The sequence below is a fragment of the Mandrillus leucophaeus genome, unplaced genomic scaffold (genome assembly GCF_000951045.1).
Source record: "Mandrillus leucophaeus isolate KB7577 unplaced genomic scaffold, Mleu.le_1.0 Scaffold849, whole genome shotgun sequence".
NCBI lineage: Eukaryota > Metazoa > Chordata > Mammalia > Primates > Cercopithecidae > Mandrillus > Mandrillus leucophaeus.
In genome coordinates this window covers 784,400-811,619 of record NW_012109241.1, presented here as the reverse complement: position 1 = coordinate 811,619, position 27,220 = coordinate 784,400, and the positions used below count along the sequence as shown (strand labels likewise).

Below are 27,220 nucleotides of genomic sequence, written 5' to 3'. Positions count from 1 at the left end.
CAGCAGCCTCATATATCTCGTGTTTACTGAACTTCTTGATTGCACTGTTTTCTCTTGTGCTTGATTTAATCTCACAATGTTTTGTTCATTATAGCCCCAACGTGAACAAAATCCACTGCTAATGTTGCCAGTAAGAGGCCACATCAAGTGATTGTCCTGAAACAAATTGAACGTGATTAAGGACTATGAAGGTGGAGAATCAGTGATGGGTATTGCTCACCAGTCAGGCAGGTGCCATTCCACCATAGCTACGATCTGGAAGAACAAGATCAAAGTGACCGAAGCTGTTAAAGAATTTGCTTCATTGAAGGCAATGATACTAGCAAAAGTTCTAAAGGTTCAGAAAAAAGTTCTAAAAGTTCAGATAGACAGAAATTTCTAATGAATTGATTTGAAGACTAGATACAGAAGCTTATCCCTCCCAGCACCATAATGATCACGGCCAAAGCAAAAATGTTGTGATGTTGAAAGAAGATGCTGAACCCAACTATGATGTTGAATTTACTGTTAGCCCTGGGTGGATTAAATGATTCAAGAATCATTATTTATTACATTCTGTGAAAGTGAGTGGTGAGTTTGCAAGTGCTGATGTGATGGCAGCTGAAGAATTTTTGAAAACTCTAGCAAGCTGATCACGGAGGAAAATTACTTGCCAGAGCAAATCTTCAATATGGATGAAAGCTGCCTATTCTGGAAACGGATGCCTGAAAGGCATAAGAAGGTCAAGTCAATGCCAGATTTCAAGACTTTTAAGGACAGGATGACAGTCTTGCTTGGGGGCAATGTTACAGACCACAAATTGAAACTCTTTGTGATCTGGGACAGTGAGAGTCCCAGAACTTCAAGCATATCAATAAGCACACACGGCCAGTGTACTTCAGGAACAATAGTAAGTCATGGATGACCCAACTCCTCTTCCAAGATGCCCTCTTGAGTTGCTATGCCAGCAAAATGGAGAAATGCTGTTTTTCTCCATTTTGTTGGAGAATAACATACCTTTCAAGATTTTGCTTATTGTTAATAATGCTCCTACACATCCCTCTTCTATTGGTGATCTTCATTTCAATATCAATGTGGTCTTTCTGTCTCCAAACACCACCTCTTTGATCCAGTCAATGGAGAAAGGAATTATAGCAGCTTGTAATATCTACTGCTCAGGGAAGATCCTTCTTCAGGCTATTGCTACAGCTAAGGAAGGCACTTAGAAGACACTGATGCAATTCTGGAAAAATTACATCTTTGCATCGTGAACCTTGCTTGGGCTTAAGCGATGTCATCAATGAGTGTATGAATGGCATCTGGAAGAAGACACTCGAGAGCTTTATCCAAGCTTCAAAGGATTTTCCAAGGATAAGGAGATTAAAAAACAACAAGACTGTAGTTGAGGTGGCAAACAACTTCAACCTGGGTGTGGATGAGGATGACATTGAGGAGCTCTTAGAGGTGGTTCATGAAGAATTGACTAAGGAGGTGTGGTTGGAGCTGGAACAGGATTGTATAGCTGAAGAAGAGGCAAGAAAAAGGGAAACTGCAGGAGAAGAAAAAGAACACTTAAGAAAATTCACAGTGAGGAGCTTAGCAGAAGCTTTTGCAGACCGCGACAAGCTCCTTAAAAGGTTTGAAAACGCAGACCCCAACACTAAAAGGTTTGCATTAATAGAGAAGAATGTTCATGGTGCATTATCTGCTTACAAGCAAATCTATGATGAAAAAAGAAAACAACCAAGCAAACCACCATGGACATGATTCTGAAAAGAGTGACACTACCTCAGGAACAGCCTCAGGCAGGTCCTTCAGGAGGGATTCCAGAAGAAAGCATCATTATCACAGGAGATGACAGCTCTATGCACGTTACTGCCCTTGAAGACCTTTCAGTGCAACAAGATGTGGAGGTGGAAGACAGTGGTATTGATGATCCTGACCCTGTGTAGGCCCAGGCTAATGTTTGTGTTTATGTCTTCATTTTTAATAAAAACGTTTACAAAGTAAAAAAGAATTAAAAATTTTTAAACAGAAAATCTCTTATAGATTAAGGATATAAGAAAGAAGATATTTTGTACAGCTGTACAACATTTGTGTTTTAAGCTGTTATTACAATAGTCTGAAAGTTAAAAAAATTAAAAAGAGTTTACAAACTAAAGAAGTTACAGTAAGTAAGGTTAGTTTGTTAGTGAAGAAAAAATATTTTTAATAAATTTAATGTAGCCTAAATGTACAGTGTTTATAAAGTCTACAGTAGTGTACAGTACCGTCCTAGGCCTTTATGTCCATTCACCATTCACTGATTGACTTACCCAGATCAGCTTCCAGTCCTCCACATGCCATTCATGGTAAGTATTCCATACAGGTGTGCCATTCGCTATCTTTCATACTGTATTTTTATTGTACCCTTTATCTACATTTGAATATGTTTACATACACAAATACCATTGTGTTTAAGTTGCCTACCGTATGCAGCATGGTAATATGCTGTACAGGTTTGTAGCCTAGGAACAAGACGTCATACTGTATAGCCTAGGTGTGTAGTAGGCTATACCATTGGGGTTTCTGTAAGTACACTCCACGATGTGTGTGCAACAATGAAGTCACTTAACATTGCGTGTTTCAGAATGTATCTTCATCACTAAGCAACGTATGACTGTATATACTTTAAATAGCATGTCACACTCATACATAAGTGCGCACACACAGACAGTTAACACTCATAAACTCACATAGCTCACACGTCAGTTTACTTATCAAAGGCCCCAGAAACATCTTGCAGCATTACATGCTACTTTGCATATGCCAATTATCACCACTTAGGAGGCTTGAGACTATAAGTATAAAGTTTATATGGTAGTAATTAAAAGACTTACTCTGGAGTCAGATGGCCTGGATTAGAATCCCAGTTCTGCTTTTATAATTTGATCTTGGAGGCGCTCATGAGAATTAAATGAGATAATGAATAATGAACTCAGAATGGTGTCAAGCACGTGATGTGCACTCATTAACTCTATCATTATTATATGGCTTGCAAATATTTACTGTTCCCATTTCACAGACAAGGAAATTGAGTCCCAGAGAGTTGAAGCAATATGTCCAGAACCATAAGAATGATAATAAAGATGGTGATGGTGGGGATAATGGTGGTGTTGATGACAATAATGGTGATGATAGTGATGACAATGATGGTAGTGATGATGATGGTGATGATGATGATGGTGATAATTATGTTGATAATGATGATACTGATGATGGTAATGATAGTGGTGATGATGATGGTGCTGGTGATGGTGGTAGTCATGGTGATGATGATCATGATGATAATGAGCGATGATGGTGGCGATTATGTTGATGATGATGATGGTGATGATGATGACAGCAGTGATATATAACAGCAGATACTTATTTAGCACTTACAAGAGCCTAACATTGTTTTCAATGCTTTCATGTATATTATCACATTTCATACACATAACACTCATATGAGATTGGCACTATGATTATCTCCATTTTACAGTTGAGGAAACTGAGGAACATAAATGTTAAGTCCCTTGCCCCAAGTTGCATAGTGAGTGATTCAAAGAACCATGTAGCTCTGGTCAAGGAGCCTTAACTCCTCTGACTTCCCTTCTACTTGTCTGTGAAATGGTAACAACTGTGTCTCCCTCAGAGGGGTTGTTTCTAGGACTGGGCATCTTTGCAAGCATAAATGGTCTTTGCAAACTATGAAACTATCTACAGATATTGACAGCAGTACCATGGATCTAGGAACTCCACAGAAAGCTTGGCTTTCAGTTTCTGTGCTCAGAGAAGCATCTGGATTTCTGTCTGATTTTCTTGGGAACATTCACAAATGCCAGAGTTATTTGAAGAAAGTGCTCAGAGAGAGATGGTCCTGGGGCCAGCAAGGGTAGAGCCTTAGGAGCAAACTGGCTTGCATGACTTCTTCTAGCAATGAGGAAAGTTACATCTCAGTTCAGGATAAGCTATGTTACACTGCAGTAATAACCCCCAAATCATCTCGTTGTCATTAAATTTCCATCACCTTTCAGCAGGAGGTTCTGCTCAGGGTTGTAACTGGTCCCCAGACTGATGGAGTGGCTAACATCTTGCATTTGCCACTCTACCAGAAGGAGAAGATTGCTCTGGAGGGTCTTTCTTTGGCAACTAAGTGCTTGGCCTGCAAGTGACACATGCCAATTCTGCTCACAAAGTGAGGAGTCAGAAGTAACACACTCAAGGGGACCAGGCAGAGAAATCCTACCATGTAGATGGGGACAGGTGGGGACAGCTGGAAATAGCTGTATAACAGTACTAATGATGACCACAAGGAGGAAAGAAGCAGCAGCTATGGCCCGACACAAGGGGAGTGCTATGCTCTGCAGCCAGAGTTGCTGGGGTGGATCTGCCTGCTGTAGCAAGCGCACCTGGTCCCGAGAAAACTTCCCTCCCAGGGTAATGTTCCAGGGAAGACATGGACTATGGAGTCCTAGAGATCTGAATTTGGAAGCTGGTTTTGCAACAATTCTGTGTAACCATGGATGGTTATATCCTCTTTTGAGTCTCAGTTTCCTCATCTGCAAAACAGGGTAAGTTCCCTACCAAAAAAGATGTCAAGGAGATAGCACCTACATTGTGCTAGACACCATGCCTGGCACATGCTGGATGCTTTAGAAATGATGGCTATTCTTCTCCAAGGATTAAGACACCTATCCTCCACCCTGGCCCCAGCCTCTGAGCCTGGCCTTGCCCACCTCTCAGTCTATCCCACCCTGTCGGCCTCCTACTGTCATCAGGTGTCTGCAGTCCTGTCATGCCTTGCAGTGATGCTGGCACATCCCTTACCCATGGAAGGAGAGAGGGAAATGATGGCTACCTGGCAAAGGAGTGAGCCAAGGAAAACTTCAGTGGTTTATATGCATGCTCATTAATGAGGAAAACAATTATCCCCCCAAACCTAGGGACTTGATGAAGAAGAGATGTTCCAAAGTACCACAGGTACCCTCATCCTGAGAATCTGCCTCTCCCCCAAGCTATGGCTGCCTCTGGGCCCAGAATGATAGGTGGGCATCCTCAGCTCAGGTGGGTGGAGAAGAAGGGGTGGGGGTCTGCTTTCCTCAAGCCCATACTTCCTCAGTCTCCTTATCTTCTCTCTTTATTCTTTCTCCCAAGCACATATTTACACCCCCATATCTCCAACTGCCACCCATAAGTGTGCAGCTCCCAAATTGCTCTCTGGCCGAAACTTCTCTCTCAAGCTCCCAGCTCATATTCTCCTTGCCTCTTGGGTATTTCCATGTCCAAGTCCACAGACACACCAAGTTCAGCCTGTGCAAACCTAACTCATCTTCTCTCCCAGTCCACCCCAACCTGGTCTTCCTCCCACATTCCCCGTGTAATTGCATGAACATTTAAAGACATCCTTTTGTTCAACACAACTTAACATCCTTCCTCTAGCAGACCCTGTGCCAGGAGCTGGGGATACAAAAATGAAGGACATGGTCTCAGTCCTTGGCAAGTTCTCAGTCTAAAGGGAAAGACAGACATGGACCAAGCACTGTGAAGCAATTGCAGGGACATACGGGGGCAAAAGAGGGAGTAATCGACTTGGTAGTTGAGGCTGGAAGTGGTTAGAAAAACCTCCCAGAGAAGCCAACTTGAAAGGTAAGCATCCTGGGAACAGGTGGCAGGTGGCATTCCAGGCAAAGGGAACAGCAAGTGCAGAGCCGCTCAATATCACAGCACATTCAGAGAGCACAGCCATCTGTGGCTAAAGCCTCAGGTGCAGAATTGGAGGAAAGGAGTGAGTGGGGGTAACTAAGTGCAAAAGTAAGCAGGGGACAAGTATTTCAGTGTCACTTCACTATGTCCTGAGAATAGATTCCCTCTACTAATGGGGGCACATTGACAGGACAAGTGTGTGTGTCTCACCAAGGAGTAAGGGATCTCTAGGATCCCTGGGGACTCCCTTCGCCAAGTCCAGGTTCAACAAAACCTGCCAAAAATGGGAGGTCCTTTCCTTTTACCTTGCATCTTCTGTTTTCTTTTGGCTTATGCCTCCCCTTAACTTGTGCTGGCCATGACCTCTTAAGGGCCTGACTCTTCCTCATTTTTCTGTACTCTTCCATAAACTCTAGTCATTCTGGACCCTTGGGTTGCCCGGTCTTGAGTTAAGTCTACCCCAGGTCCAGCCAGCTGAAACCCAGGGAGGCCCATGGCTGCCCTTTCACTATGGAATTTGCACAGATGAGATGGATAAGGGAAACAGAGGGGTTTGAGTAGCTCAGCCACTTCCAGGTCTAGTGCTGCAGCAGGTCTACAGGGCCTTAGAGGAAGCACTTGGACGTTATTCTGAGGGCAATAGGAATCCATGGATGGATTCTAAAGAGGAAAGTGATAAAGCTAGATTTTTGAATTAAACTGATGATGGGAAGATGCTCTAAGTGCTTGGCAGTGTGGGCCAGAACGTTCATGGAGGAGGTAGCCCTAGCCCTTCTGCCCATAAATCAGAGGCTCTGGGGCACAAAGTGCACTAATGGGAGCCAGTCACTAAAGAAATTTTATTTCCCAGACTCATGGGAGGCAGAGCTCACTCATTCCCACTTCTTCATGTAGACAAGGAGGAAGAGTCTTGCTCAAAGTCGTTGTATGAGAGTCCAAGCTGAACTTGAGCCCAATCTCTAATCCAGTGCTGCACAGCTTCTGCGGCTGAAAGCCTCCCCACCTCACAGAAGGGAAGAAGCCATTTCTAACTTCCTACAAAAAATTGGGAGCCCCCACCACAGCTCCTTTATGAATGCAGCCTAAACCTGTCACCCCACTTCCTCCACATCCTATTTTTCTGGACTAACGTGCAAGGACAGAGACAGCCAAATCAGCAAGCCTCCCACTGTGAAAACTAGGTGGTAGGGAGGTAGAAATCCATGATAGGAGGCCCTAACACCCTTTCTGGTCCCTGAAAAAAAAAGAAGCATTCTGAAGCCCACAATTCAAACATGCAGACAAGCACGCACATACAATACACACATAGAAGTTGCAAATTCAGCCAAAACCTTTCAGAAATACCTCCAGGCTGCACTGTCTGTCCATGTTTTAGCCAGTTCTCCCTGGAGAACTCTGGGTGGGGATCCTGAGCAGAGACCACCACACAGATCAGTTGTCCCTTAGTCCTGCTCAAAGACTTTCTTTTCTTCTCTGGGCTTTTTGCCTCTTAAATCTCCTCTCTGGCATGTACCCTGTCTCTTGGCCGCTTTCTGTCTCTATTTCTCTCTGTATCTTCCTGGATCTTAATGAGTCTTTCGTCTACGTCTTCCTAGGTCTCTCTGGGTCTCTGCCTTGGTCTGCGTGTATCTATGTCTCTGTCACACTGTCTTTTTCTATTTTTTTCTCTGTTTATATGACTCTTTTTCTGTGGCACCATTACAGACTAGCAGAGTAGAAAGAGCCTTTGGACTTTATCAGGCCCAAACTGGTACCTGTGAAAATGAGGACATTGGAGCCCAACAGTAGGAAGGGACTTACCCATGAGCATGCATCCAGTTTTGTACTATTATGACTAAAGCCTCTCTTGTTTTATCAAAACTAGAGTTTTCCATGCCAGTTTGTACTTGTGCCAAGTAGAATGGGGAGGAACAGAATAAGGAAGGCAATGGAGATTCTATAGCAGCTAGGTGCAGTAGCAAGAACCTTGAACCAGTAGATAAGAACTCAGTTCTAGTAAGAGTAAGTGAACATGCTGCTTAACCTCAAGCATGGCACTTACCATCTCTGAGCCTCAGTTTCCTCTTCTGTGAAATGGAGATAACTAGAGCAATCCTGCCTGTTTCAAAGGTCTCTGATTAATTTCTTATTAGAGAAAGGATGTGGAAGTATTTTGGAATAAATTGTAAAGCATCAAGCAGGAATGGAGGGCAGGACAAGGACAATGACTGATGACTGATAATGATAATGATAGTGATGGTAGTGATAGCAATGATAGTGGTGATGATGGCGATGGTGGTGGTAATGAGAATGATGATGCTGATGATGAGAGTTGTGATGATGGTGGTGACAGTTATGATGATGTTGATGTTAAGGCTGATGATGGTGGTGATGATGGTGATGGTAGTGACAACAGTTGTGATGATGGTGGTGATGTTGGTGATGACAGTAACAAGGGTGATGAGAGTTATTATGAGAGGGTAATCATAACGTTAGTGATGATGGCAATGATAATGGTGATGTTGGTAATGAGAGTTACGATGATGGTGACAATGATGATGTTTGTGATGATGGGGGTGAGAACTGTGATGATGGTGGTGATGATGGTGATGAGAGTTATGATGATGGTAATGTTGGTGATGACGGTGGTGATAATGGTGATGTTTGTGATGGTGGTGGTGATGCTGGTAATAATGGTGACAATGGTGATGGTGGTGATGAGAGTTGAGATAAGGAAGACAATAGTGATGATAGTGATCGTGTTCACAAAAAGAAAATGTAATGCCCTGGATCCAGCCTTCTGAGAATGACATATAAAACAGTGAGCATACTTTGGAGACATCAGCACTCCTTCCACCTCATACCGAAGAACTTCTCCCCATCCCATACCAACCTAGGCCTCCAATAACACCTTCTCCTCCAAGTTACCCCAATTCCCTGATCCAAGCTCCAGACCCCTCAGTCTTCCCATCTCCTCAGCCCCTTCCTTGCAGGTGTCACTCTATGCTGAGCCCATGTGTGTCACCTCCCTCTCTGCAGCCTCAGCTGCTCTCCCCTGGCCACCTCCCCAGCCTGTTCTTTCCCTGGACTCACTCCTACACCCAAGAAAGGAGAGCACACACAGTCACCATAGCTATTTATACCTGGAACACTTTATGTTTCCCTGCCTCGGCCTCCTTCCATTCGGCACCGCCCTGCAACCAGCTTTCTAATACAGGACAGCCAGAGCTCTTGCTGCTGCCCACACCCAGTTCTTCGTTGACTTCTGCAGCAAGGCCACTATGGGATGTAAGAAGGTTGCTCATAAGGTGGAGGCAAACCCAATTCTCAGCCTCAGTTTCCCCAACATGGGAGTGATCCCTTAGGCTCTGGAGACTATGAGAACAGTTTCCTACCATGCATAGATGCAGGGTCAGTGGCTTCCAACCTCTGATGACACCCTTCCAGTCCACAGCAGGCTGGAGACAGAGGAGTGCAGCTGTAGGATGGGCAGTGTTCTCTGTGTCATGGGGCAACTAGTGCTTCTTCCCATAGCCCTCTCTTTAGCACAGAGAAAGGATCAGGACCAGTCAGGGGATTAGAAGGGATTAAGGGCAGGAGAGAAACAGAGCTGTCAGACAGAACTGAAGGCTGAAGTTCGGAGCTCCAGTGTCCTCATCCTAGTAATGCCTCCCATCTGTTGTGCCTCCATCTTCCTTTTGCAGAAGGCATAGCCTCTGACAGATGCAGAAGCCTACTGAGTGGCCTCAGTGCACAAGGGGACAGGGGCTGGCAGCCTCCTACTGTCCTGGCCTCCCCTGCACTGCCTCTCCCCGCCAAGGCTGCATCTTTGATAAGGACTGCTTGGGAATCAATCACTCTCAGCGGAGCCAGGCCCCAGCCCCTGACATTCCAATTAAATGTTTCACTCTGACCTTTGTTGCATCATCTCAGCTTGGAATAACGTCATCTATCTTCTGTAGATGGACAGAGCCTATGGGCCAGGCAGCAGAAACTAGCAGCCACCAGTCCCCAGAGCCGCCTCATCACCACAGGGACACATTTCAATCAAAGGGAACTGCAGCAGTAGCGCTCTCAGGTAGAAAAGCCATCATCCTTCCCAGGGACAAGCATTCATCTCTGCTGGAGGAAAGAAACAGCCTGAGTCCCCGCCAAGGGGAGCCCCGTGTTTATCCTGCTGCCCTTCCCATTAGTCGGCCGTCAGCATTCAGCTGGGAACTCTGGAGTCCCAGGTGGTGATCAGTGGGAAAAGGAAGACCAAGGACAGGGCTGATGGAACCTGGTTAGAGCTGGGAGACAGCCCCCCCAAGGGAGTGCCCTTGCCTGATGGGGGACATCCAACCCTTCCCGGAGGCAGCCCACACACTGAGAGGGGAGAAGATGCCTCAACAGTGGAGCTTCTTCCAGACTGATGGAAAGAAGGACCCTCCCTTCTGATGAGGAAACAGTCCTTCCTGGGGAGAGCCTAGTCTGAGAGACACAGAGAAGACATGGCCCCTCCCTGGCTGCAGAGACACAGCACTTGCCTTGTGATACTCCATTTGAAGGGGAACCTTGGCCTCTGCTGCATCGTGGGTATCCCCCCTGCACTCCCCCTGATGGAGGGCCTGGGGAAGGTGAGCCCCTCAGTGCAGGACTTCCTAGAGGAACATTTGTAATCTTTGACATCAAACAGGCCTGACCTGGGTTCAAATTCTAACTCTGTGTTTTCCTTCCTGTGTGTCCTTGAACCAGTGACTCAACCTCTCTGAGCCGCCTCTCTTTACCAAGAGAGTGGGAACCACCTTGAGAAGGAAGTGAGGTCATGTATATGAAACACAGAACGTCTGACACACTGAGACCCTCAGTGGAAGACAGTGTACTCTGGGTGAGTCCAACTGAAAGGACAGGGAAAGGGAGCAACCCAGGTCGCACACGGTAAGAACCAAGTCAGCATCAGGGACCAGGAGTGGGGCCCCCAATCTGCCACACCCCTCTTTGGACTACCAGAAGGTGGCACAGAGGCCAGATGCCCAGGAAGCATACTGAAGACAACATGGGGAACTAGATTATAGGGGCAGGGACCAGGACTCACCCCCAAGACAACTCCAGGTTTAAAAATTAGAATCTATTATCCCAGAAGCAACAGAAGAGGTTCCTTGAACGCCCCCACCTCCAAAGAACTGCTTCTGAGCTGGCACTGTTTCCTATGGGGTTATTTTTAGTTTGTTTTCCCAGTAATGATTCTTTTGGGTGGATTTCAGGGTTGTAGCTGGGTGCTCTCTGGGAGACGGGCGCGGCATCCATACAAAAAAAAAAAAAAAGGGTTGTTATTCATAGTAATTCAACTGGATTTGTAAAGTTATTATTAAGCATTTGTCACCACAAAAGTCACTTTGGTTTGGCTTTCCTTGGAGCTGTTCTTTCTGCCCAATTTTGCTTCCTTGTCTTACAAGGGAGGCCTAGAGTATTTAAGAGGCCTACCCAGAACACACAGAAAGAAACAGAGATGACTCTTCTCAGGAAGAGAAAACAAACCCTTAGAGACTTACATCTCAGAGGAAGAACATGATGTGGATATCAATGATAGCAAACATGCACAGAGCACTTACCATGAGCCAGTCACTGCTCCAAAGTGCTTAACAACATTACAAGGTATGTGCTATTAATACCTCCATTTTACAGATGAGGAATAGGCACAGACAGGTTAAGTAAGTTGTCCAATGTCACACAGTAGACAGCCGAGTTGGTATTTGAACTCAGGCAGCCTGGCTCTGGGACTTGGGTTCAGAACCACCCAATGACAGCTCCTGGTGACCATCTGAGAGTATCTGAGAGACAGATGGTGAGATGGAAATGAGGACAGGGCCCCCGTGAGACCAGGGTTAATTTTTGTGTTCTGTTCTGCAAGCCTAGAACGTTACTTCACTTGGCCTGGGGAGGGAAGGGGGATTTCCAAGTGAGGAAAGCACTCTGCAGGTACCCCCAGAATCCCTTTGAGGACCCCCTGCTGATGGACGTTGATGCGGACACAAGAAGCCCCAGGAAGGTCAGCCTCAGACAGCATTTATAATCAGATGTGCTGTGAGCTGGTGAATTGAACACAGGCTTTAAAAACAAACAGACTTGAGATCAAATCCCAGCTCTGCCAGTTTCTAGCTACATAACCTTGAACAAGTGACTTTCCCTCTGGGAGCCTCAGCTTCCTCCTCTCTAAATGTAGATAATATTTACATACCACTCAAGATGCTAGAGAAGCTTCAAAAAGGCTTTGGATAGAAAGTACCTGAGACAGTGCAGGGCCGTGGTGTCTGAACTACTGCCTGTTTTGCCATATGTTCGTTTGTTCAGTAAATATCTAGGAACGTTTACTCCATGTGTGCAGCTGTGTTCAATGTTATGGAAGATGTAAAGATGAACAAAATGTAATCTGTGTCCCTCTATTAATCAATTATTACATTGCTATAAAGAAGTACCTGAGGCTGGGTAATTTATAAAGAAAAGAGGTTTAATTGGCTTCTGGTTCTGCAGGCTACACAGGAAGCATGGCACTGTGGCACTGGCATCTGTTTCTGGTGAGGGCCTCAGAAAGCTTCCAATCATGGAGGAAGGCAAAAGGGAGCGGCAGACATCACATGGTGAGAGCAGGAGCGAGAGAGAGAAGCGGGAGGTGCCACACTCTTAAACAATCAGATCTCATGTAACTCAGATCTGGCAGGAACTCACTCATGATCTCAAAGACAGCAACAAGCTATTTATGAGGAATCCGCCCCCTGTGACCCCTCCCACCAGGCCCCACCTCCAACACTGGGGATTACATTTCAACATGAGATATGAGGGCACAAACATCCAAACCACATTAGTCCCTACAGATTTTGTAAGTGAATGAGAGGAAGCCTAAACGAAGATCAGATGGACTTTAACTATGAAGCAGACAGTGATTGATTCCACCTGGGGTGGATGAAACAGACTTTACAGAAGGGCCCCAAGAAGAGATGGGGAAGGAGGAACAGGCATTCCAGCAGAGCAGAAGGGCACCGCAGCAGAGAAAGGCATGACTGATTGGGGAAGAATGGCTAAAACTGGGGAGGGTGGGCTGGAAGGTATGTGTCAAACCCTAAATGCAAATCTGGGGAATTTGGGTTTTTAGCAAGAGGAAGACGTAAGGGAGCTGAGAATTAGATCTGGGAGGTGGGGTGGAAACTTGAAGCAGGATTCCCATCTTAAAGGATCTGGAAAGAGAACCTGGGTTTTGATCTCAACTCTGAAATGAGCTCCTGTGTGAAATCAGGCAAGATACCCACTGCTGTGGGCCTCACATTCCCCCTGTAACGCTAACAGGTTACTAGGATGGCCTCTAATGGCCCATCTGGCCATATAAGTCTATGATGTGAGGGCTTCCCCTCTTCAGAGCAGACCTGGCTTCCTCTGCAGTCCTCAGCATGCCTGGCTTCTTCTCTCACGCTCCCAGCAGGCCCAATTGGCCCTCCTGCCCAGTTTAGGAATCCTGGGCACTGCCAACCACAGGAGCCAGGCAGAGCTGGCTCAACAACTCTGGGAGGTCACGGGCAGTTGATCAGGAGGCCATGGAGAGAAGTTGGGCCCCCGGCTCTTCCTCTCCCACTTGTACCTGGCAGCCAAGTTGGCCAACAAACAAGAAGTTGAGGAGTTTGTAACCATATCAGTTTGCTGCCGTTTAGCTGCTGGGCTGTGGCAAAGAAAGTGTGCTTGCGCTCTTCGTCTCTGAATTTCTGTCTCTGGCTCCTGCTGTCTTTCTCTGGCTCGCATCAGGCAAGTGCTTTGCCCTGGAATTAAATGAAGCTGTATGGGGGTGGGGAGGAAAAGAGGGGGAGGGGACAGCAGAGCCCAGCCTGCATGGCTCAAGTCCAAATCCTCCCTTGGCTGGGTGCCCGGGGTGGTCCTAGCTTACTGTCCACGTGGGCCAGAGGGAGGAAGAGCAAGGGGACAGCTAGAGTCAGGGCTGGCCACAGGGTGGGGGTTGGAGGAACTGTGCTGCCTGAAGAGGAACTAAAGGTAGAGATTCTAGGGAAATGGGAGTAAAAAGATCTGTAAGCAGCCCGTACAGAAGGTTACCCATTTTGCAGAGAGCTGAGTTGCCCAACTAATGTTGGTCATGAATGTGGGGTTGGGGTCAGGGACTGTGTACAAATGTGTGGTGTTGGGGTTAGGGACAATGCACAAACACACTGATAAAATGCTTCGTAAGCATCCCAGTGTCTTTGGTCCCAAACGTGTGAAGTTGTATGACTGAATATAGTAACCACGAGCGTGCACATCACCACAGACAGGTATCTTTGGGCACAGAGGCAATGGGCCTGCTTCCTCTCCAGCCCCTTTCCTAGTTTCGCCCCAGCTCTCAAATGCCCCAGCCATGCAGAAACACTCACTCTCTCCTGATCACAGTGTGTCCTCCCTGGATGCAGGCTTTAAAATGTTGTTTTCTGTTCTTGCAGCAGCCTCCTTCCCTCTCTTTCTTCTCCCCACTTCCCCAAACCAGCTTATCCTTCCCTCAGTGCAGCTCAAAGTCACCTCCTTCGAGAAGCTTTCCCATGTCCTGCAGCACTCATGTCCTAGGCTGAAGTAGATGCCCCTCATTCCAGCCCCAGGGCTCCTGGGCTTCCCTCCAGGGCACCCACTGCCACTAGGCATCATAATCCTATGTGTCTGCCCACTTCCCTCTCCCACACAGTGGCAAACTCCTTGAGGGCAGAGACCATCTCGTTCATCTAGCATATCTCCAAACACACAGTAGGTGATTAATAATTCACTTAGTCAGTAGCCATTAACTGAATACTCAACAGACATCAGGCAAGGGGCATATGACAAGGGTCAGTGCAGATAGTGCCTGCCTTCCTGGGTCTCCCCTTTATGGGAGGAGACAAGCAAATCAACACAATCTGAAAGCTGCTTAGATGTGGGAGATGCAGGGCCTTACAGGTGAACTGAATAGGGATGGGAGTGTGGGCAATGTCAGGGAAGGTTTCAGAGAAGAAGAAATGTCCAAGGTGAGGCTGAATGACTAGATGAGTACATAAATGCAACTGATAGAATTGGAGTCCAAGGTCTGGTTCAGTCCAGCATCCACACTGCATCAGGGACAAATCCCTGAAATAATTACCCAAGGAGCCTCATTCTCTCGAGGAAAGAAAAGATGGGTTTCCAAGTCCAAGACAGGGCTGAGCCAGGCAGTGAAAGTTTGGGAATGGGCACACTGTGGGGCAGGGAGCCAGGCATATCCTTACATGGGGTTATATTCCTGTCTGTGCCAGTAACTGGATGTGTGGACTTGGGCCTGTCACTAGCTCTCTCTGGGCCTTGGGTTTCTTAATTACAAAAATAGCAAGGGGGTGGATTCTGAGCAATAATCTTAATGAGAACATGACCCAATCGCAGGGGGGATTTACTGTGTAGTGATGACTAGGCACTCAAGGTGCAGAGAGAAACTAAACAGAAGGAAATGTGGTCAGAACTTGAACTCTGCCTGATTCCAAAATCTCTGTTTGTTCCTTTTTTCCATGAGGCCATATAACCATTTTGCAATGTGTCTGCGAACTTCATAAAGAAGACCCCTGAGCTGAAATGTGAAGATGGGCAGGATTTTAATTGGTGGAGAAGAGCACAAAGGAAGCTGGGTAGAGCAGGAACGAAGGTGGGGAGGGAAGAGTGAGGCTGGCATGAAGAGGAGCATTCCTCATGATGGTGGTGGCAGGGAGTTCGGCTTGGCCTGGCTGGAGCAGAGGAGTCACGTTGGGGAATGGTAGGAGATGCAGATGCCTCTGTCCTGCAGGATTTGGTAGGGGTGGGAAGTGGTGGGAAGAATCAGGGCTCTGAGGTCCCAGCCCAAACCCTACCACTCAGGGTGAGGCTGACATGGCAGGTGGAGGAACTCCAGCCTCAGCAAGTAAAAGGGCATAGTAAGAGTTGGGACTGCCAAGAGAAGCATCAGGGGCGTGGGCTGTGGGCTCCCAGGCTCTGGAAGATCACGGAAGTGAGGTGCCAGGCAGGGTCCTTAGGGAACACAGACCCAAGACCCATTTATTGGGACTGGGTAAAATCAAAGACCCAGTTACTGAAGTCAGTGAATATGGATAAATAATCTAGTCAGTTTATTTTGTTGAGCACATATACTGGGCACCATTCTGGGCACTGGGGATACATTGGTGAATGGTTCATATGGAATCTTGGCCCTTGGGGAGCTTACATTCTGTCGGAAGAGACAGATACACAGGCATATTATAAAGTAAAATACCAACTGCTATGAATCCAATTAAAGTGGCGTAAAAAAATAAAGCAATGGAGGTAGAACAATAGTTGCATTATTTTGTATTAACTCATCGTATACCTCAGAAGGTATCTCCAAGGAGGTAGCAGTTGGACAAAAACCTGAATTAAGTAAAGGAGCAAGGGGTTAGGGGAAAAGCATTCCAGGTGGAGGGAAAAGCAGGTACAAAGGCCCTGAGGCAGGAATGTGCTTGATACATGACTGCAGGGTGGCCTTTGTGGCTCCAGTGTAAGAAAATAGAAGGGGGAAATGGGGAAGAAATGAGTTTGGAAAAGCAGCTAGGGGTCAAATCACATAGGCCTGTAAACCTTATTAAGCAGTTTGGTTTCAATAATAGCAATGGTTAACCTACACAGAGCATGCAGTGGTGCTCAGTACAGTCAGGTAATCAGTATACATTTACTAGTATTTTTAAAGTGCCTGCTTGGGGGAGTTGGTATGATTATCTCCATTCAACAGATGAAGAAACTGAGACTCAGAGAGGTGTGGTGGTTTAAAAGAAGAAGGCTGTAGAATGAGTGATGGGGCCAGAATGTTAGGGTGTCCCTATGTTCCATTTTGCCCTAAATGGTCCACTTAAGACTGCTGCTCCAAAGTAATTTTAGCCCATTTATGCCCAGTGTTCCATTATTGGAATGCTAAGCATGTTGGAATTATTTATATCCTACTGCTCCAGGTCATTGCCAAAATCCAATTGCAAAACTTCAAAAAATTGCAACCTCAGGCATAAATGGGTTAACAGAACCCCTTTTTACTCTCAAATATATCTTCTACCTCCAAAATTCATATGCTGAAGTTCCAACCCCAAGTAACTCAGAATGCAACCATCTTTGGAGGTAAGGTCTTTAAAAGAGGTGAGTAAGTTAAAATGAAACCATTTTCATGGGGCCTGAATCCAATATGACTAGTGTCCTTATAACAAGAGGAAGATAAACCATGATTCATGAACACAGAAAAATGACCATATGTGAAAACACAGCAAGAAGGTGTCCATCTTCTAGCCAAGGAAAGAGTCCTAAGGGGAAACCAACCCTGCCAGCACTATGATCTTGGACTCCAGCCTCCAGAATGGTGAGAAAAAAAACTTCTGTCATTTAAGCCACTCAGTCTGTGGTATTTTGTTACAGCAGCATGAGCAAACTGATACAGTTGCCTTGCCTTCTAGGACTGGAACCCAGGTCTCTGCTTGGCAAAACCATGTGCTGGCCATCGTGCCACGCTGCCCTTCACTGCTGACATTCTCCTGCCCTTCACTGCTGACATTCTCCTGCCCTTCACTGCTGACATTCGCTATTGGTCCTGGAATCTGAGCTGGGAGCTCAGCCTGCAGGGGAAGGCAAAGCAGCCCAGCTGCATGGTGAAGGCTGGACAATTGCTACAATAGCCATGTGTATGCATAACTGTGTACTAAATGGGGTGAAAGTCCAACAGCATATAGGTGTGAATCTGGGTACTGGGGAAGGGGAACAAGAGGGTGAGCTGCTCAGAACAGTACTGCAGAAAGCACACTACCTTCTCATCAGAGGTGCCTGTGCTCTCAGGGCCCCTGTGCTGGCCTCCTTCACACACTGCCCTCCCCGTGTTGAATGGCCTATTTATGCCTGGTACCCCACTGCCCATAAACATGTCCACCCAGAAATGACAGCTTTGTCATATATGAAATCCTGGGCCCTCGCTTATCACAGTGGAAATGGCTAAATGGGTTATGTACCTGAGCTTTGGAATCACATAGATGTGGTTTTGAGTTGTGATTCTGCTACTTTCTAGCTCTATGACCCTAGGCAAGAAACTTACCTTCACTGAGCCTCAGTTTTCTCATCTGGAAAATGGTAATAATAACAGTATCTACTTAACAGGGTTGTAGTGAGGACTCAGATAATGCATGCAAAATGTCTGGCACAGTGACTGGCACATAAAAAGCACATACTCATTAAGATTAGCCATTAATATTTCTAGGTTCTCTATGTAGATTGTGAAAGCTCTTAAACTTCTGCCATCTGGGCCTTATCTGTCTTGTTCAACCTATGCATTCCAGTACAGAAGCATTCCATAATGCTTCACACACAATTAGAGCTCAATAAAAATTTCACAGGATTTCATAAAATGACTGAATTAACAGGCCTCCATTTTTGCAGCTGTAAAATGAGAGGGCTAGCTTAGGAAATCTCGGAACCCCCTTGAGCTGAGACAGAGTAGGATTCCAGGGTGATCCCAGGAACGTGTCTTCATGATGCTCCACACTGGCTCGTCTGATTGTCTCCTGATGGTAGGCATTCTGAAAAACAGAGGCATGCTGAAGGACAGATGTCACCTGGCCCATCATGAGGGCAGGTCAGGCATGGGAGGAAGTGGGTGTCAGTTTATATATGGGTCCTTGATAAGCATCCATGCAGGGCACTGGGGCCTGGGACAGAACCCTGCTTGCTGCCTGATTCCTTGGCAGGAGGACAGGGCTGTTCCAGGCATCACCTGGGAACTGGTGACTGAGATAACCTCCAACCATTGCCAATCCTCTGTCCAGAAAGACACAAATAGAATGGAAACAGCAGAGACACTACCACCTTAAGTTGATAAGGTGCTCATCTGGGATGGAAGAGTACACACATGCCAGGTCCTTTCTCCAGCCTGGGCTCCAGTTGGGGTGGCTCCTCTGACTTCCCCTTATCTAGGCTCCAGTGGCATTACTGGTTGGGAATCCATAACTAGGACTCATAGGTAAGGCTGAGGACAGTCTGCTGGGGTAGTAGGAAAGGCAGAGGGAATGTATAGAACCCCTTTCCAGGTACATGACATGCAGGATTGGAATAGCTGAAACAACTGGCTGTCTACCTTGTGCCAACTGCCTTCTCTCTGAGCCATAGGATTTACACTGCTGAGAATGACAGGTCCATGGAGCACTAGAGGTTGGAGTCATATTTTATTCCTCAGGTGGGCTATCGGCTGCCCTTCACTTCCCTGAGGCAAGGAGGAGGAAATTCTGGCATTTGGAGAGTCAGATGATCATCAGGCCCATTGACTTGGCAGACGGCTTCAATCCAGGAAGGATAGCTCCATATCAGAGGTACAGGAAGAACCTGGGGCTGAAATTGCATTCTCTAAAGAGAGCAGACTGCTCCCTCACCCTTTCCAACCACAGGCCTCAGTCTTCTCCATAAGATGGGCAAAGTGCATGATGCCAAATCACACCACAATTGCAGGCAATTAGAAGCTTAGTGTCTGCCTTCCCTTCTAGACAGTAAGTTCCATGAGGACAAGAGTTAGTTTTGTTTTGCTCACTGTTGTACCTACAATGACTGTGATGTTGGAGATACGCACCGTACTATTGTGAAAGGGAGGGACAGAGACAGAGAGGAAGGGAGGGAGGAAGGAGGAGAAACAATCTCGAAGGAAGGTCTATTTTCCTATCACGTAAGAGCTATGGGTGGGGTGAGATGGGGGTGCAGAGAGAAGAATTCGATGTCTGAGTCCCTGCTCACCCTGACCAGAACACCATGCTGTTTCCACAGACAGCTGGGAGAGGGGTGGCATTGCTGCCCCTCAGACCCCAGCGTCAGCTGGGAACATTTGAGGAGAAAGGAAATTTGATCCACAACACAGAGTGAGGTGTGTCTTGGGCTCGGTAAAGCACCTCATCTCTTCCCTCTGGCCATGCTCAGGCTCCATGTCCCTTCTGATAGGGTGCTGGGCAGGGATGGAGGGCCCTCCCTGCTTCCTTCCTCCTCTTCCTAAAGCCCTCCCCTGCCTCAGGAGGTGGATCTTTCCCCTTTCTCCCCCACACAGAGCCTGATTGCTAGCTTGCTTCTCAGTGGGTTGGTGAATAAGCCCTTGGGCGACATTAATTGCCATCAGGCATTAGGGGCCTAATGAGAATCATCTTCTTTGACGACTCCAGCACCTTTTATCCTCAGGGCCTCCAAGAGCTGGCCAGCTCTCCCCAGGCTGCACCTCCCCCAACTCCAGACAGATGTGGGGGTGGGGGAAGGGCCAGAGCAGCCCTCCACAGGCCCCAGTACTAAGGGAGGCAGCAACAGCCAGCAGCCAGGGAGGAGGAAGGCTTCCAGGAAAAATGCAAACACATTTTCCAAAAACAAAATGTCACTGTCCTGGATGAAAGGAAACTCTCAGGGTCAAGAGGGCTAGCATGGAGTCAGGCAGATGGAGGGTAGGGTTTGAGCACCCCAGCTGGCTTTGCTCTGATCTGGCCCCACACTCTCACTCCAGTTGAGTGCAGAGGTATAAAAGGGTGACCCTCAAGATCCATATCCTCCCCAGTAGGGATATGCCCATGGGGTTGAAGACCCTGTCCCCCCAGAGTAGGGTGGAATTGAAATGCACCCTCTGGGGATTGGGGCTGATACCCAATGAAGCTATAAAATCACTGCCATGGATCCGATGCCTGGTTGACAGATGACGGGTGAAGGTTGACTTGTCGGGTCTGATCTAGGTTGCACTCTAATGGAGAGGGCCTGATAGGGGAACAAATATCACTCCAGCCACCCCTGCCCCTAGTCAGCAGGTGCCTGGGTGAGTATGCAAGAGGGGCAGTTCCCCACCCCCACTGCATGCCTCTTTAAAGGCTTGCTAAACAACCTGTAGGAAAGCACTGTCCCCTCCTCTTCTCCCTCTTCCTTCCCCAGCAGCGGAATAAATAGGTCTCCCACAGCTGCGCCCCGGACCCATCCCGCACGAAGCTGTGTCCCAGAGCCCCCGCGGCCCGAGAGGAGCTGGGCACAGCAGCGAGGCTGATTTCCAGCCTGTGCCCAGCGGACTCTGGGGATGGGTGTAGGGTGCCCCCTACCCGCGCCTCTGGCAGAGCGGCTGCAAAACACCTCCGGCGCCCGGTGGGGAGCGTGCATCCTTTGAAAAGGGACATCAGTGACTGCGGTGGCGTCTACCCTGGAGAAACGCAGCTGCCGCAGCTGGCCGGCCCCATTCGGGTCCCAGCGCTAGCCGGCGTTGGGAAGGAAAAATCAAACATAAAATAGGGGCGAGAGGAATCGCGAGGTCGGCCCTTGGCCCGAGTCTCATTAAGGAGCCGCGCGCGCCCCCAGGCTGGGAATGCGGAATGGACACGTGGACAGAGGAGGGGGAGCTAGGAGTGGGGGGAGTCTCCGTGGCGCGCAAGCCGTGGGCCGCGCGCTTCGGGCCCACGTGACCACGGGGAATCTGGGAGGGGTGGGAGCGAGCGCGCCAAGCTCGGGGCCCGCTTCTGCTCGGGTGGGCGCTGAATCCCGGTCGGAGGAGGAGGGCGGGCGAGCGCGAGTGTGTTTGTCCCTCTCGAGTCATTTACGGCGGAGCAGCCGGCGAGAGCGCCGAGGAGGCGGCGACAGCGGCGGTTGCTGCTTCGTGCAACTGTGGCTCCCCCCACCTCCTCTTCCTTTTTGCTCCTCGATTCTTTTTCTCCCCCCACACACGTCCATGGGGAGCCGGCTCCTTTGCCGGCACCTCCTCTCCTCGCGGCCCCGTAGGCACCAGCTGCCGCTTCCCTGGCCGCAGGCTGCGCGGGTGCCGGCTGCCCTGGCCCCTGGCGCCGCGCCCGCCTCTCACCGCCCGCAGCCCGGACTGGCGCGGCGATCCGCTCGCCCAAACTGACTCGGAGAGAGCGGGAGCCGATGCCCGGCAGCACCGAGACGACGGGCCAGCGGGCGTCCGGGGGCAGGGCGAGGGCGGCAGGGAGAAGGAGGCGTCGGAGACTCTGAACCCCAGAAAAGTTCAAGGTTTGTGCAGGTTCCCCCAGGCAAGGCGAGGAGCGAGGCGGGGCAGCGCGCCCCTCTGCTGAGACAGCGAGACCTGAGCGGAGAGCGGGGTGGCCCGAAGCTGCCGCGAGCTGCCGGAGCCCCTCTGCATCTTACAGCGTCTATGGTCATCAAGCTGGAGTCGACGCCCTAGGCGGGAAGGGCTCGGGGCAGGGCCATTAGCCGGCTTTCTCGCTCCTTCGCTTCTCTAAGCCCCATCTACATGGGGCAGCCCGTTCTGGCCGCGCCACCCTTGCCCCAACCGCCGAGCGGCTGCCTGGGCAGGAGGCGCTGACCTGGCCTGTGTGGAACCCGGGCCCTGATCCAGACTGAAGAAAGCGCGCTGGAGCCGAGGAGCGAGGCTTGCAGAGGGGACAAACATCTGGCCGCCCGCCTCGGGCATCCGGTCTGGGCGTCGCCTAGGGTGGTGGCGACCCGCGTCGCCAGTCTCAGCACCGCACGGAAACTTTTCCTTCTCCAGACGGATTAAAGTTCCCTGGATTTTCTCTTTCTTTGAGAAAGACAGCATTCATTTGCACCTGACCTGGGATTTTTACGCTGGGCTGCTGCAGGGGCTTGGAGGAAGACAGCGGCTCTATCCATGTGGGGTTACTATCGAAACCGAGGAAACTGGGGCTTGCGTTGGAAGTCTGCACCCTCGAGTGAGTTCGGATTCGAGCTGGGCCGTGGGGCCGGGAGATTCAGCACTGGGCTCTAGGTAGCCTCCAGGACGCCCGCGGCCACCGGGCTCGGGACTGCACGTGCGGCTCCCCCCGCGCCTCGCAGATCCTGCAGGGGGCACCAGCTGGGGGAGGTGGAGGCTCCTCCCGCCCGGAGCTGCGCCCCCATCGGCTCCGAGGGTGTAGCCGCCAGGGCCTGGGACGCCCCCTCCCCGCAAAGTGTCCCCAAATTGCACTCTCTGGCCCCGGAGCTGCATCTGAGACAGCCGGGCGCCACGGCCGCCCTGAGTTGGATGTGACCAAGCCCAGCCTGGGGCCAAGTCGTCGTCGACTGTTGCCCTCTCGGACCCCTCCCGCCCCCGCCTCGGCCATGGCCCCGGGGATGTCGGGCCGCGGCGGCGCCGTCCTGCTCTGCCTCTCAGCGCTGCTCGCCCACGGTAAGTGTCGCGGCGCGGACTCGGGGTGAGGATGCGGCAGGCGCCACCGGAGGGGGCACGGGGAAGACTGGGGAGAAGAGCACCCACACCGCCTGGACTCGCAGCCGCCACTCCGGGTTTGGCGTCTCGGGCTGCAGCTCGAGTTACCACCAGCCCCCGAGTCCTCCGGCGAGCTCAGCTGAGGGGACCGAGCCCGGCACCAGGAAAGGGTGGGGGGAGGGCGTCGCTCCAGTCCTCTCCGGGTTATAAAGAAGGGTTCGAACCCGAGGGTCTGGGGGCGTGTCCGCCCACGGAAATCTAGAGGGATCCGAGAGATCCTCCCGATCGCGTCCCGGCCGCCCCCCGCCCCAGTCTCCCCCTGCGGCCAGCCAGTCTGGGGGCTGTTGGGATCCGCCGGTATCGCGTCTTTCCCCGCCCCGGGCGCGCAGGCCGGTGCGGGGCCGCGCCGCCCGGCGCCTCGCTTCCTGCCGCGGTCCTCGGGAAGGGAAGTGGACTGACTCCGGGCCGGGCAGCCGCCGCGGCTCGCACGCCCACGGTCCTGTGAGCTGCATCTAAATGGCCGGCTTAGGCGAGCCCGGAGGGCGGGGGTCTGGGCACCGGTACAGGCCGGGGCCGCGGGCGGCGCGCGAAGGGAGCGGGCTCCGCGCTCTCGCATTCTGCAATCTGTTGCGTCTGTTCCCCAGGCTCACCCCGGGCAACGCGGTAAAGCGGGTGGGAGAAGGAGGGACAGGGGTTGGTGCGCTTTGGCGGTGGGATAGCGGGCATACGGGTGGCGGGCAGTGGGGCTTTGAACAGCCCCCAAGAGTGGGAACTGAGACCAGACGGAAGGAGGCTGCAGCGGGCCTTCCGAAAGCTGGAAACGCTCCAGGAGGCGAGGGGCGCAGACCGAGGTGGGAGGGAGACAGCTCCGAGGGGAGGATGGAGAAGCGGGGCCCTCTGCTCCCTCCTAACGTGAAACCAGCAGACCTGGGATACATTTTCTCAACCAGCAAGGCGTGGCAGGGTTGGGGGGCGAGGGTGTTTCGGTGCTCCACGCTGAGGGCTGAGCCTCAGGCAGGATAGAGGGCGCTTAGATGGAGGGGGCAGTGGGCTGTCTGCATTGGTGGAGCGCCCTGGATGTGCCGGGCTCAGCTCTTGCCCAGATCTGCCCAGTCCCTAAGAGCCTGCCCAAGCTCGCCAGGAGTGTGCCCAAGATCTCTAACCAGCGGCCTCTTTCACCCTGACCAAAGCGCATTCTCAAGGTTGAAAGAATAAGAAAAGGAAGGGGCTCTTGGAATGGTAGGGTCCTGGGGCTAGGAGGGGGGAGGGGAGCAAGAGGACCTCCCTCTATGGGTGGCTTGGTTATTCCCGGCTGAGGTGACTCCAGGGGGATTGTTGTGCGTTCAGTTCACCAGAGACGGCTAACCTCAGTTTTTTATGGGAGGAATGGGCAGAGCAGCGTGCCAGCAGAGGGACGAGGGTGAGATGAGGGGAAGTGGGAGCATAGCGGGGAACCGGAAATCTCTAGGCTCTGTGTGTAACGCTGAGAATGGGATTGGAGGAGAGGGAGGTGGGCTGCCTGTCTGCGCGCTGGAGCTGCGTGGACTGCACTTGTGACCTAGCACTGGCCGGCAGGGAGTTTCCCTGCCCAGTAGGAGGAAGCCCAGAAACCCAGGCCTGAGTCTAGGTGACTTCTTCCCCTCTTCTTACATCTTGCTGTCAGAATTCCCTTCCCAAAGCCCAACCACGGCCTCACCTCAAACGCTGTTGATGGGCAGCTCAAACTCTGTCGTTAGGGCCCCTCTGCCCACCTTCCTGATCCCTGAGACTGGAATTAAAGATCCCTTTCCCTTCCTCAGCTGCCAGAATCCTGCCTGTTCCTAAGACGCAGTTCCAGCTGGGCCTTAGCGTCCTGGCTGCCTTCCCTTGGTCTTGGCCTTGGCCTCCTTTTTTCCTTAGGCACCAGTGCCCTCTCTGTGCCCCAGTAGCCCTGGATTGGTGGAGGCAGAGCCATGGGCTTATTCCCTGTCTCTCCACACAGCCAGTGCCTAACACAGCGACAGCACACATAAGGACAGAGGGCTTGGCTGCCTGAGCAGAAAGAAGGTATTTGAGGAGGTAGGGTCAGAATCGCCCCACTGAGCAGACGTTTCCCCTCCTGACTATATGGCTCCATTTCCAAGCTCCTTCCCTGAGTCCTGAACTCTCTTCTCCATCCCATGTCTCAGTCTCCCCTGCCTCAGAGAAGGGTGCCAGCAGATACTTAAAACTTCGGAGATCCCCCAGGTGGGTAAGGCCAGTATGATAAAAATCCCCCCACAATAAAACCCCCTCTCCTCTGGGCCGCCCTCCTCCTCCAGGGCTGCCTGACGCCCACCTAGCCACCCTTCCCTCTGTTAAGAATAGGATACAGGGACTTAGTCTCCCTTTGAGCTGGCTCTTGGTTGGGGTTCCTGGGCTTTTCTAAAATACTGGGGGTAGAGGGACAGTTGCAGTTTTCTGTGCCTGGCAGGCAACTGAGATCACAGGGTTCTGACCACACGGCCAGACTGAGAGCCAAGTAGCCTGGGTTTCACTCTGACTCTGGTGCCACCGGGCAGGGTGACCTTGGGCTGCCTCCCTCACATTCCCCATTTCCACAGGCAGTATGGTCTCTGGTCCATCTCTCCCCTTCCCAGTTTCTGCCAGGACTCCTGGACAGAGACCATGTGTGAATGGAGCCCCACTACCTTTTCAGGGCCCAGTTCAGCCCATGAGATAGGCAGAGTGGTGTGTCTGGGCACCTCTACACTGTTCCCAGTCTCCAGGCTTCTTCCAGGGAACATCTGTGAAGACCACTTTCTTGTATCTAATCTTTGGGGAGACTCCCAGCCCCATCGTTAGTTCAAATAGGAGTTTGGAGGTCAGCGTGGTGGATAAATCTGTTAGAGAGTTGATTATGTCAGCTCCCTACTCAGGAACCATTACTGGCTCCCCACGGCCTCTAGGATCAAGGGTACACTCATTGCCCTGGCCTCCAAAACCCTTCATGATCTTGTCCCAATCCACATCTTCACTTCCGTGATACTGGCCTCTCGCCATCCTCTATGTGCCCCGTGAGGTATTGCTTTTTCTCACTTTCCTGCCTTTCTGCTTTTGCACTCACCAGCCCCTCCATCTGGATTACTCTGCCTCCAGAAATTCTTACTTAACCTTCAAAGCTGAGTTCAAATGTCACCTCCTCTAGGGAGCCTCCCTAGATTACCCCCTAGCTTCTCACCAGCAGTCCCCATGCCCCGATAGAAATAAATGAACTTTTTCCATAACTTCTTTGGTACTTCATGCGATTTTTCTAGCACTTCTTCCTCATAGGCTGCTGTGTGAGAGGTATACATGGGCATGCTTACCTGTGCAATCCTCCTGATCCCCACGTTCTTGCATTTAGGGCAGGACCATGTCTTCCACGTGTTTGCATGGCTCTCCAGCGTTTGACACATAGCAGGTGCCCAGAAGAAATGGATGGGGCAGGAGAACAACTCTGCATTGAGGGACCCTCCCAGCATGAGTTGAAAAGGGAGCTCTGGGGTACAGGGTAGAAGAGGGGCAGGGGAGGAGATAGGCAGAGATACCACAAAGAGAGCAAAAGGATGGAGCAGGCCCATGCCATGCCCCTTGAGTGGGCACATACAAGATCCAAGTGTCTCAGGTGACATGCTATGACATGGTCTCACAGGATACAAATGTAGTGTCCAGGGTCATTCTGAATACATTATCTCAAAACGTGTCCTCACCTCCATGATTCCCAGACCAGCAACCTTGAGTTTCTCCTGTGGGTTGTGTCCACACACCCCACCCCATCCCCGATCGCCCAAGCCCTGAGCCCTTTTGGAGATGCAGGAGGAACACAGCAGGACAGGGTAAGCATCAGCCCTTGGGAGACCCCCTTACTGCCGGGCGTGAGGGATGATGCTTGTCTCCCCTCTCCCACACCCATCTTTCTTCTGGCCACACACAGCCATATTCACAACACAGCCTTGTTAATGTTTAAGACCAGTAGGTGGGGATGTGTTATAAACTTGGTGGCAGAAAATGAGCTTTATTGGAATCCATTCTGAGAATGGCTGGTGCTTCGCTGTGGGGGATAAGGTCACTGTGGAATACCAGAGCTGAACTTGGGTGTCTCCTAGGCCCTTGCCAGGGGCCTGTCTGGAACTGATAGACCCTGGACCTGAGATTGGTAGTGAGTGCTGGCGATGCTGCGGAAACTGAAACCCTGAGAGGCACCAACTCTCACCACTGGGGTCTGGACCACCTACCTGGGGCAGGGGAGTATGCATTGGGGGCAGAGTCTCACCTTGTTGCCCTGCACATAATGATGTCCACAACACTGAAAGAGGAACCGCCAAATTCAGCCTCATGTGGATGAGGAAATGGACACACAGA

At 50.4% G+C, this 27,220-nt stretch overlaps 2 protein-coding genes across 2 annotated transcripts in view; one reads left to right on the top strand and one right to left on the bottom strand.

Moving 5' to 3' along the window:
- Nucleotides 1–18,900: 18,900 nt before the first annotated feature.
- Nucleotides 18,901–21,028, bottom strand: LOC105530869 (chromosome unknown open reading frame, human C17orf102). The gene is given in 4 exon segments (XM_011968595.1): nucleotides 18,901–19,047; nucleotides 19,208–19,286; nucleotides 20,555–20,879; nucleotides 20,882–21,028. Coding segments are annotated over 4 exon segments (615 nt in total). The 5' UTR covers nucleotides 20,946–21,028.
- Nucleotides 21,029–22,430: 1,402 nt separating this feature from the next.
- Nucleotides 22,431–27,220, top strand: part of TMEM132E (transmembrane protein 132E) — a 70,962-nt gene continuing 66,172 nt past the window's right edge. Inside the window, exon 1 of the mRNA XM_011968587.1 lies at nucleotides 22,431–22,819. Within this exon, the coding sequence (XP_011823977.1) occupies nucleotides 22,753–22,819 (67 nt within the window). The 5' untranslated portion in view covers nucleotides 22,431–22,752. The remainder of the gene's footprint in view (nucleotides 22,820–27,220) is intronic.